At 39.5% G+C, this 12,180-nt stretch overlaps 1 protein-coding gene across 3 annotated transcripts in view; it reads left to right on the top strand.

The window, feature by feature from the left end:
- Window positions 1–11,302, top strand: part of ENTPD7 (ectonucleoside triphosphate diphosphohydrolase 7) — a 33,675-nt gene extending 22,373 nt beyond the window's left edge. For 2 of the 3 annotated variants that reach the window (XM_045568659.1, XM_045568660.1), the window contains 7 exons: window positions 2,033–2,089; window positions 2,486–2,619; window positions 4,053–4,219; window positions 6,470–6,794; window positions 7,157–7,242; window positions 8,249–8,410; window positions 9,513–11,302. In XM_045568659.1, coding sequence (XP_045424615.1) covers window positions 2,033–2,089; window positions 2,486–2,619; window positions 4,053–4,219; window positions 6,470–6,794; window positions 7,157–7,242; window positions 8,249–8,410; window positions 9,513–9,744 — 1,163 coding nt within the window. In that variant the 3' untranslated portion in view covers window positions 9,745–11,302. Of the gene's footprint in view, window positions 1–2,032; window positions 2,090–2,485; window positions 2,620–4,052; window positions 4,220–6,469; window positions 6,795–7,156; window positions 7,243–8,248; window positions 8,411–9,035; window positions 9,162–9,512 lie in introns of those variants that run through there. The other variant, XM_045568661.1, reaches the window with a different exon arrangement.
- The last annotated feature ends 878 nt before the right edge of the window (window positions 11,303–12,180 follow it).

Below are 12,180 nucleotides of genomic sequence, written 5' to 3'. Positions count from 1 at the left end.
TTACTTTATATATCTGATATTTATCTTTCTGCCAGTAATTTTCTTGATTCTGCTATATAGCTTATTTGATTATTTGCATAGTCTGCATTGGTATCTATTTTAGAATGCTGCTTCTAGAAATCATAAATGTAGATCTGTTTTTAACTTAGTGCTAAGTGCTATGTTTATAAGCATATATTAGTATTTAATAATTCCAGCTGGATATTTGGTTAGCTAACTGTACTTTTGAAAACATATAGTTCTAGGGGTTGTATCGAGTTTGTCAAATACAAATGTAAAGCAAATTATTAAAGTAACGGGAAACTTTAATTTCAGGGAATAATCAAAATGAGTTACTTTTGTTTTGTTATGGGCTCTCCCTTTACTGCAATTATTATGCAGCATTGATACTTCCCTAGAAGCTCATACTATTGGGTTTATGCTTTTGGGATAGAGTTGAATATGTATTCTGATGCAGTAAAATGTGGCCAGTTTGATGACTTATGTTTCTATTTCTTGAAAAAGGAAGGAGATCTTATATGTCTTCTAGTGGTAGTCCACACAAGAGGAAAGATATACCTTTTTAAATTTCAGTATCGAAATATTTCAGTCCTAAAATTTCCATTTTGTTCTTCTTAATATTCTATTTCTTTTCTTTTCTATCTTTGCTGAGACCTTCTGTGTTTTCATTCTTTTAAGACTGCTCATATTTCTTGGTTATATGGCTGCTTTAATATCTTTGTCTGATAATTCCAACATATGTTCATCTAAGGGTTGGCAGTTTTTGATTGCTTTTTCCCTTATCCTTATTATGAGTTGAGTTTTTCTTCATTCTTTATATGCCATCTATCTTGGAATATTACATTATGAGACTCTTGGTCCTATTTAATTCATAAAGAGAACATAGTTTTTTTTGTTTTAGCATGCAGTTGACCTGGTTGTGTTCAGGCCTCAAGTTCTAACCTGCCTTCTGTGGGCTATGATTCCATTAGCTTATTCTTCAAAGCCTTGGCACTGCTATTTGGGTTTGTCTTATGTGTGTGTCAGCTAATCTGGAACCTGGGCGCTGGCCTAGCCCATAGTTCAGTTCCCAGAGTCACTGGTATATTCTTTAGGGTCAGATCCATGCATATGTAGCTTGGAGGTGAGCCCAGAGGTTCATACACAACTTTGCTCCCTGTTGTCCACGATCTCCCTGACACCTTTTGGTTTCTTGGAGCTCACTCTCATGATCCTCTTGTCAGAAAACCAAGGCTTTAATTTGCCCCCTCTGCCTTGCACTTCCCATGATTGCTTCTGCATCCAGGGCCAAATAGTGGGAGGACAGGGAGAAAAATAAGCAATGGGGATTTGCCCCACACTCTTGAAGCTACAGCTTCTCTGGTCAGAGAGAATAATTCCCATCCCTCAGTTTTATGTATCTGCCCAACTTCCACCTCTGTTGCTGCAGGATTGCCTGGAGTTAGAACAAACTAAAGGAAAAAAAGCAGATTTTTTTTCTATTCTCTCTGAACCTTTTGCATCCCGTTTTCTGCCCCTTGGACCAGAAAGCAAGGTCTTGAAGTTCTTTCTGTTCATGTTTGGTGTATACTTTCATATTTCAAGCTGTTCTTGAGTCCAGGCCAGGCAATATCTGAGGGTAAAAATATGGGACACTCACTCCTGGTTTGGTGGTACTTTAAATTCTGGTCTCGTTCTCATAAAACTGCTCCATGCATTCTATCTAGAGTTTATATTTACATTCAGTGGGGAGGCAGGGTTGAGTGTACTTACTCTATCTTGCCCAGAACCAGAGGTCCAAGATTTATATTTTTAAACATTTGTTTTTACAATTAATTCCTATTCATTGTAGGAAATTTGGAAGATGCAAATAATTTCAAAAGCAACAAAAATCACAAGATAACAGATTTGAAGTCCATTCATAGGGAGTATGGAATAAAATACTATGGTTATTATTTTCCAAGAAAAGGAGAAAAAGAGAAGCTGTAGGGAGAGGTGTATACATGGTATAGCAGTAAAGAATTAAGTGAGGGCTTTTATATTTCTTACTTAGGAGTTTATGCATGGATTGGAATCAACTTTGTTTTGGGAAGATTTGACCATGAGGATGGTGAGTAAAATTGTCTTCTTAACAATAATTCATTACCTAAGGGCTTGAAGGTTTAAGTCATACCTATCCATAGCATGTAAGTACTAATTTTTGTTTGCTTTATTCTGTAATATATATTTAATAGTTTTAAAATAATAATACTGATAATGTTATTAACAAATAAGACTACTAGAATGCAGTTTAAGATATTTGTTCCTTTTGTCCTTGGGCTATATCTCATCAGGGATGTATGGTCAAAATGTCATCTTTAAGTCATTTGAAATAATTCTTCTCTGTATAATATACAGTTGGTACAGTTAGATTAATTTCAATATTTTATGGGATTGCTGTTTTCTGTTTTTGAATTAATTTGGGTTTTTAATTACTAGAGCCCTTTTATTCCATTATTTATTTCAGAATCAGATGCTGAGGCTCCCCAGGAACTGGTGACAGGACGCAGAAGGACTGTAGGGATACTGGATATGGGAGGAGCCTCTCTCCAAATTGCATATGAAGTTCCTACCTCAACCTCTGTCCTTCCTGCAAAACAGGTATTTTACCTTTTAGGGAAATTCAGCTGCTAGGAATACCAGTATTTGAGAAGGAAGAACAGTCTTTGGACTTAGACCAACCTGCCTGGTCAAAGTTCATCCATGTCATAGTATGTATCAGTACTTCATTCCTTTTTATGGCTAAATAACATTCCATTGGATGACAGACCATGCCACATTTTGTTTATCCATTATCAGTTACTGATGGACATTCAGGTGGTTTGCACTTTTTGGCTATTATGGATAATGCTGCTGTCAACATTCACGTACACATTTTTGTGTTGATGTACGTTTTCAGATTTCTTGCGTACATACCTAGGAGAGGAATTGCTGGGCACAATAGTATTTGGACAAATTAAAAATAAATACATTCAGGCTGGGTGTTGTGGCTCATGCCTGTAATCCTAGCAGTTTGGGAGGCCAAAGTGGTAGGATCGCTTGAGGTCAGGAGTTCGAGACCAGCCTGAGCAACATAGCGAGACCCCATCTCTACAAAAAATAGAAAAATTAGCTGGGCATGGTAGTCGTAGCTACTCAGGAGGCTGAGGAAGGAGGATTGCTTGAGCCCAGGAGTTTGAGGTTGCAGTGAGCTATGATGAGGCCACTGTACTCTAGCCTGGGTGACAGAACGAGACCCTGTCACTCTGTCTCTAAAAACAAAAACATTCAAGACAGTAATCTCCATTTTTATAGGAACACATACATACAAAAATTACACATGAAATATATTAGAATGGTTTAATGGCTGGGAGTGGGAATGGGAGTAGGTATGAGGACAAAAAGGAATAAATAAATAAGATAAAAGAGAAGCTTTGCCATGATAATGTGCCATGAGCTGAGGAATATGATTACTTCAATCTCTGCACCTGAGGTCCCCACCTCCACCCCCACACCAAAAAAATAAAAATAAAAAATACAGCACCTTTTCATTGGAGGTACAATAAACTTGAACTCTCCCAGTCCTCAAACCTGTCATTAGGAACATTAGGCCTTCTTGGATAGTTTTAGAAAAGGCCATAGAATAGATCTCATGATGATCCCTAATATTCCCTAGATTTATTTTTATTAATGAATTTGTTTTTCTAATTAGAAAGATAACACATTCCCATTATGGAGAACTGGAAAATCCAGAGAAGTAGATGCAAGAAAATGACATTATCTGTAATAATTCTACCTCCTATATATCTACATATAGTGTTTTAGTCTCTAATTTGGTATTTAATGTTTTATTTGGTTTCTAATTTATACTTTTCGGTGCAGTCTTATAATTTTACGTCTTTGTTTCAAATAATGTCATCAAGATGAAAGAATGCTGTAAGATATTTTAAAGAGTAGTCATAGAAAACGATGCCTAGTGTATTAGTAATGTCATAGCTTTCTAGAAATCAACCAAAACTAAAATTCCCTTTTTTTCTCTTGATATTGTATTACAGGAAGAAGCTGCCAAGATCCTGCTCGCTGAGTTTAACCTGGGCTGTGATGTGCAACACACCGAACATGTGTACAGGGTTTATGTCACGACCTTTCTGGGTTTTGGAGGCAACTTTGCCCGGCAACGCTATGAAGACCTTGTGCTGAATGAAACTCTTAATAAAAACAGGTACATTTGACATGAGATCTGAGTTTCTTTCTAAAATGGAATGTTGTCAGGCTGTAGATATTAGGAAGAAATATTTACATCCTCCTAGAATAGACAAGTTTTTGCTTCTTCCTTTTTTCTGATCACCTATGCCGACAGGGAAGTATCTCTTAGAGACCCTCTATTAGCCATTGCACCTGGTCTGGATGAGGGTGCATTCCAGTCTGTGTCATTAGGGCTCATAAAAAAGTAGAGCAGCATATTGTGGTCTCTTGCTGTGTCCCCCATCAGACATGGCATCATAGGATAAATGAGATTAATTAAATTGCTAAGTTAAAATGTGCAGTATAATGTAGCTGCTAACAGTTCCTTCTGCATGGAAGTACTCAAGACATGTTTGTTGAATGACAGTGCAGTTGCATCTTACGTGGGAGTTAGGTTCTGTAGTGTGCTTAAAAGATAAAAAGCATGTATAGTTAAAATTAGCTTTTAAAACGGGATCTCTCGTTAAGTCCAGAATAGCCAGTTTTCCCTCCAGCATTGAGCAGATCTTGGATTCTTCATTCGAGTACCAGATGAAGTAGCTAGACCATAATGTACAAACAGTTGTGGGTTTTTTTTTTTTCTTAGTTACTTAAAATGATTTATTTTATCATTATGCACAATGAAAGAAAGCATAATGGAGAGTTCTTTTCCACTATAAAATTATTTATACTCATCTTATTTAGCTAGAAACACTAGCTTGAAGGGGTACTGATATATTCCATCTGTAATAATTTCTCCACAGCAACCTGTTGTTTTATATTTAGAGCATGTTGAAGAAAATACTGTCTCATAAGTCTTTTTTGTTTTTCTAAGTCTCAACATTCACTAAGAGCTCAAGGTGCTTTGGGAGAATCCCAGTGTCCTGGATGATCGACGAGGGCATTAAAACGAAGCTGTATACTTGTATTCTGAAAGTACTCCTGAACCCACACAAATGTGGCTTGGGCCGAGGTGCTCAGGTCGCTCCTGCAGGCACTATGGTATTAGAAGAACATTTGTTGTGAAGGTTTCACACCAGTTTTGGTTTTTTCCTTCTTCATTAGCTGCTGTGCTTCCTATTCCATCTTCTTCCTTTCTTGTTCTGTTGCCCTCTTTTCTGTCTGCTGTTTTCTGCTGCCTCAGAACTGCTTCTTGCCAGGCTGCTGAGCTTCTTCCATGCATTGATATTTTCCTGCCAAGTATCTAAGTTCCCTACTTCAGGTGATTGATGAGTAAAAGGCATATCTTGTGTAGCTGCCTATCTATTAGAGAATCCTGTGCTTCCTAGGATGACAAAACAATGGTTCTCTCTTCTTAATAATGATTTTCTGAGTTTTCCTTATGGTTGGTGTCATATCCTTAAAATAGGTTCCAGTTGTTCCAAAACCTTCTGTTGTGTTGCCGCTTTCCCATTCCGTCTTCAATCTTTACACTTTTGGGCGCATCTTCATCCTAGGAAGTCCACTCTTCAACATCTGTCTGTTTAGGAACTGATGAATAATTAACTGCAGTTGGAAAAGTTATTTGGTTTCCATTTAATTTCTGTCCGTAGCCAGATCTGTACATTAATTTCTTTTGAGAATGACAGTATGGTTGCTAGTCAAGTATAGACTTGAAATAACCAGAATTTGTGTGATGGCCGTGGTGGAAATCAAAACCTGCCCCTCCACTCCCCACTCAGAGGGTCCAGGCTCTGCAGGTGGCTTCCAGGAGCTGGTGCTCCACCTGTTCTGTCCCAGCTCTGTTCATTCAAAGCCAGGCATGTGCTTCGTCACCATCGCCAGCCATTGCTGTTGCGTCACTGCCGTGGTCCCCTCTTGAGGAAGCCCTCCCCACAGCCTTTCCTGCTTCGCCTCCTGCCAGTTGTGTTTTTAAACATTAGAAACACACTCAGCATGGTAAGATCTTTGCATTTTTAAGAGGCATGTGGGAATGAAGACCAGATGGAGAAAAGCAGATTCACATCTTCAATTTCACTACACACTAGGAAATACACATGTTCACTAAAAGGTTGAGCAGAATTGCTGACTGCCATATTTCTCTCACTCTTTTTTTTTTTCCTAAATTTAATTTGCTTAAGTTGAATGTGGCTGTGATACAGGACATAATAATATTCCACCCCATCCTTGTTTCTAGGGATGTAATGAAAATCAATCAATAAGGAGATATCCACGAAGCACATTGTATTTCTTAGACTAGGTTGAGTACAGGGGTGACATGTTTTGCTTGTTCTTGTCATCGTGACAGACTGCTGGGCCAGAAGACAGGTCTGAGTCCTGACAATCCCTTTCTGGATCCCTGCCTGCCCGTGGGACTCACAGATGTGGTGGAGAGGAACAGCCAGGTCCTGCATGTCCGAGGAAGAGGCGACTGGGTGACTTGCAGGGCAATGCTGAGCCCCCTGCTGGCTCGCTCCAACACCAGCCAGGCCTCACTGAACGGCATCTACCAGTCGCCGATTGACTTCAACAACAGCGAGTTCTACGGCTTCTCTGAGTTTTTTTACTGTACAGAGGATGTGTTGCGCATAGGAGGCCGGTACCACGGGCCAACATTTGCCAAGGCTGCTCAGGTAAATTATTAATAATGAAGATGACTCATGCTGGCAGCAGCCATTTATTGGATGCCTAACCTTGTGCCAGGTGCTATGCAGAGTAGAACGAAGCTCTCTTTGGCTTTCGTCGTTGCTATTCCTAGTCCTAACCTGGGAAGCCTGGGAGGCTCAGGAGCCATGTTGGGCTGGCTTGGTACTAGACTTGGAGGCGATGGGAATAAAGAGGGTATGGCACAGCATTTATGAGTAAATATGCCATTTCTGTTTCATTTGTGGGCTAGTAGCCCACAGGTAATGGAAATGGAATAGTGGCAACCATGGGGATGTTAGAGAGTTTGCCTCCAATTTCATGTTGCACTGACTCTCTGCTGTTGTTCCAGGATTACTGTGGCATGGCTTGGTCGGTACTAACCCAGAGATTCAAGAATGGCCTCTTTTCATCACATGCAGATGAGCATCGACTCAAGTAAGTCACTTCCTTTTCTTCCTTAGATGTGGCTTTAAAATGTAGACAGCAGATTATAATGAGAGAGAGAGAGAGTGAGCAATAGTACAGATGGGATTTTATGTTGAAGGAGCATTTGATTATTTCAGATTTTGATTTTCTGAGGGATAGGGTCAAAATAGTGAGCCTATTTTAGCAAAGCCAAGGGAAATCATTGGTTATCAGAGAGAGTTCTCTCCAAGTGCTTTGACATCCAAAGTGATGATCTTTTTTTATTTTATTCCTTTTTTTTTTTTTTTAAGGCTGTTCAAGTAAAGCAGTGGGAGTGGAGAAGGAACAAAGGAATCTGTAACTGGTTGTGTTCAATTGGTTATAAACACCACTGCACAGGACCAACCTGTTTTTTTAAAAACTTTTTAGTATAGAGAATATCAAACATACAGAAAAGTAGAAAGAATAGTAACATAAACCCCCATGTAACTATCACACAGCTTCAACAAATCTCAACATTTTGCCAGTTTGGTTCATTGGTCCTCCCATTTTATAAACAATTTAGTTTAAAATTTTTTAAACAAATAAAAATAGAATAGTATAATGAACTCTTGTGTACCAGTGACCCAGCTTCTCTAACAGTTATCAGCTCCAGGCCACTCTTGTTTTTATCTATTATCCAACCCACTGTCCCCCTCTTACCACAGCTGGGTTATTTTAAACCAGATCTCAGACATCATATAATTACAATTGGTAGATATTTCAGCATGCTCTCTGAAGATAGGGACTCTTAAAAAAAAAAACAAAAAAACATAGCCACAATCTCATTATTGCCTAAAGATCCTCTTCATTTTTGTGGTAAACACGAGATAAAGTGGGCTCAAATTGGGCTCCATCTAGAGGTGAGGAAGGTGAGTCCAGGAGAGGCAGGTCCTTTGACATCTAGTGTGAATAAAGTATGGCTTATTGAGAAGGAAGGCATTAGAATTCTTTTCTCTTTATTTAAAACATAATTAATTTTTTTTTGGTCACACAGATACCAGTGTTTTAAATCAGCTTGGATGTACCAAGTCCTACATGAAGGATTCCACTTTCCCTATGACTATCCAAACCTGCGGACAGCCCAGCTGGTATATGACCGAGAAGTTCAGTGGACGCTGGGAGCCATTCTATATAAGACACGTTTCTTACCACTCAGGTAAAGTAAGACTGACCAAGCTGGTATCTTGAGCTCAGAGGATATTAGTCAATGCCTCAGAATGTTTTTTTTTTTTTAAGTGACTTCCCTTCCTTCTCCACTCCACCTCCTCCAAAAAACCTAACTCCCATTACTTCCACATGAGCTGCTATTACGAATCAGGTTGAGCATTACTGGTCTGGAGTCTGTTTACTCAGCTTTGCCATTTCAGAAATTCAGCTTTTTGTGTTCACCCACAGCAAATCAGTCTTGAGGATTGAGCTCTTACTGATCATTTCAAAGATATTAAATGATAAAGTGATAAACTAAGTCATTCTTAAGATACCCTGGAAAACATATCTGATGAATTGGGGATTGTGGGGACCTGGAAAGTGTGCTCCAAATAAAGGGTTGGTTACTGTCACACAGAAGTGATGTCCCAGCATTTTCCAGTTCTCATTTGTCTAGAGAAGCCAGTAAATCCATATGAAGTCTTTCAGTTTAGAAATTCACATTTTAAAACAATACTGCAGGTCAAACAAGACAAAACTAGATCTGGGATTGGGATCACCAAAGAGTAGCTTCTGCTCTAGGCAGGCAGAACATTGCACTTTGGTTTACATATATCTCTTTATTTTTTTTCCAGATTATAATACAAATGATCAAGCAACAGCTTTCTTTAGATATATCCTAGATCCTAAGGAAGTGAAGCAAATTAAAAAAAAGTTTAGACACACTCTGATTTCTTGATTGGATTCAGGGGGCTACCTTAGTCTCATTAGTACCATGTGTAAAAACTGTATTTTAAGATTTGTGTTACAGATGACTGGTCTTGTCTTCTGTTCATCTTTTTGGTTTTAGTTTTAAAGGCCTTCTGATTTTGTCCCCAGATGTGTAAGCCTGTGAGGTTCCTTTTCTAGATCAGGAAAGGAAGGTGCAAGAGGAATCACGCAGCAGGCCTGGGGCTGGGGACATTCTTTAGCTTTGCTTACCCTGTGGAGCCGGTATCACAGAATGTTTGTGTGGATGAAATAAATAGGATAACACCACTGAACCTTTCACGTCAGAGTAAATGTTTCCCTCTGGAAATAATGGTTTTTTTCCTACCTTCAAACTCCTCCAGGGATCTTCGGCAGGAAGGTGTCCGGCAAGTCCATGGTAGCTGGTTACGTCTCTCCTTTGTGTACAACCACTATCTCTTCTTTGCCTGTATCCTGGTGGTGCTACTGGCCATCATCCTGTACCTTCTGCGGCTGCGCCGAATTCACCACCGACAAACTCGAGCCTCAGCTCCGTTGGACTTGCTGTGGCTTGAAGAGGTGGTGCCCATGATTGGCGTACAGGTGGGACCGTGAGGCCAGACCAGGACTAGAGAAGCGTGAGCACCCCCGAGTCGCTGCTCATTGAATTCCTCCACTTTTTTGTGCTGGCCTCAGATGCTGCGCTGCTTGACCTTGTGGATATTTTCCTTTGGAATTCCTACCTTAATTTCTTCGTTAATTCCTTCTCAGTTCCCAGGTCTCTTCTCTGAGAGAAGCTGTAATTTAGTCTGTGATGAGAGGTTGGTGCTAACACAGGGGACCAAGCTTTGTCCGACTGAAGCGTGCTTCGACTCCTTTATCCTGAGAGGTCTAGTGTGTTCCTGGGATCTTGCCTTTTCTTCCCTTGCTAAAGCATGAGGTTTGGCATTGGGCATGCTAGAAGCCTGGTTGAAATCAAACTTGGAGCATCTGATTCAAAGCCGGAGACATTCTAGCAAGTGCAACAGCCTCTTCTTTCTCTGTAACAGAGATATCATTTATGTGGAGATCCACAGCTTTTAATAAGGATCCAAGATCTTTGGAGTTCAAAGGACCAGATACGAATTTCCAGACAACCAAAATAACATAACTTCCTTGCTTACTTGACAAAGTAGCCATTGTGGGTGTGATCCAAGATCCCTGATGTAGTGTTGCTGATGTTGGTGTGTGATTTTAAAGGTTAGAACCCTTTCTAAATGAATGGTCCATGGAAGATTTTATAATATCTTATCTGATGCCTGGTATGACCAGGGTAGAAAATTTTTCCATCTGTGTGCCTCACAGGCTGTTTGGGCATTAATTTTGCTTTTGAGCCTTAAGTGGCTTGTAGGATGGAGAAACTGATGGGGATGAGGGACCTGGATTCGTCTGGTTTCAGGTCACTGTCCCCTAGGCTTGTTTTTATGAGCTACTGTACAGGAAGATTCAAAGAGAGTTCTTCATTTCACTGCTAAGGTCAATACATAGTTTGGGAAGGGATGTATTTGGTTTGTTTTTAAAGGAAAGAAGAACAGTCTCAAGAGAGTGGGCAAAGGCAATAACATCAAAGCTCTTATTTATTAATTATTTCTGAGAAATAGATGTTTTCTCAATTTCTGATTCTTGGAATATCTGAAAATGAGAAAATTCTAAACTTTGGAATAGATAAATCTGTTAATAAGTCATCTGGCAACTTCCAGAACATCTGTTAAGAGATTACCCAGTCACAAACAGCACTTCCATTAATGGGGAGAGAGGAAAAGCCATAGTAGTTACATTTTCATCCACTACCCTTGAGGAGCTTTGCTTCTGCTCTACATTTAGCCTTTAGCTTGCATGAAGATTTCTTTTTCATCAACTCTCCCATGGAGTCGTCTTTATACTTTACCCTTTCCTGTATGCAGCCCTGAATGCCCTGTCTGCGAATATGCTCCCAGAGTTGAAGTAGCTTTCTCTTCTGTTGCCTTTTGATTTCTAGGATTAGATGAATAGAGGCAAAGATCCCTGACTTTAAGAAAAAAAAATGGAACTCTTCAAAAATAAATTTCATACTAGGAGCTGAAAGGAATTAAATGCTTCATAGAACAGAGAAAAAGAAATCAAGATCCTCCTAGAAATAAACTGAGAATAAGTACACTGACACTTGGTTGGTAGGTGAAAGGGGACGAGCCTTGAATTCTTTTCAAATTAGATAAACATGGATCTGGCAAAGACTCTTAACAGTTTCCTTTGGAAATATCTTTTACCTTTCATTAGGGCTTCTGTCAGAGCAATTTGCTTTATTTTTATTTATTTTTTTGAGACATGGTCTCACTCTGTTGCCTGGACTAGAGTGCCATGGTGTCATTATAGCTCACAGCAACTTCAAACTCCTGGGCTCAAGCCATCCTCCTGCCTCAGTCTCCCCGGCAGCTGGGTCTACAGGCATGTGCCACCATGCCCAGCTAATTTTTTCTATTTTTGGTAGAGATGAGGGTCTTGCTCTTGCTCAGGCTGGTATCAAACTCCAGGCCTCAAGTGATCCTCCTGCCTCAGCCTCCCAGAGTACTTGGATCACAGATGTGAACCACTGCGCCTGGCCAATTTCCTATAATTTTTAAGACTTTCAAATTGCCTTGATTTTCTTTTATTTCTTAATATCTGTGTGTCCTATGAGTAAGCCCTCGCCTTATGAATGCTGCTTAAAAATAATGTCAGAATGTTTTTGCTAGCCATTGCCTATTTAGGTAACTTTTTCTTTTCCCCTCACATAGCTTCCAAATACTGTTTTTGGTTTTTCTGTGATATCTAGTCGAAGATCTAGTCAAAAGGTACCGGGCTGGCTAACAGTGATCATATTCACGTGCTCAAAATGAAATTGAAGCAGGGAGGTAGGGATTAGCCCAAACTGAAAGCTCTTATTAGTAAAGTTATCCTTCATCCTGGTTGTAATAATAATAGTCACCATTTGTTAAACACTTATTATGTACCACAGCAATTTCTTAATTTTATGTGTATTATTTAATCATTACA

This window comes from Lemur catta, chromosome 14 (assembly GCF_020740605.2).
Source record: "Lemur catta isolate mLemCat1 chromosome 14, mLemCat1.pri, whole genome shotgun sequence".
NCBI lineage: Eukaryota > Metazoa > Chordata > Mammalia > Primates > Lemuridae > Lemur > Lemur catta.
Note: the sequence above shows the minus strand (reverse complement) of the source record. Positions and strands in the feature narration are given on the sequence as shown.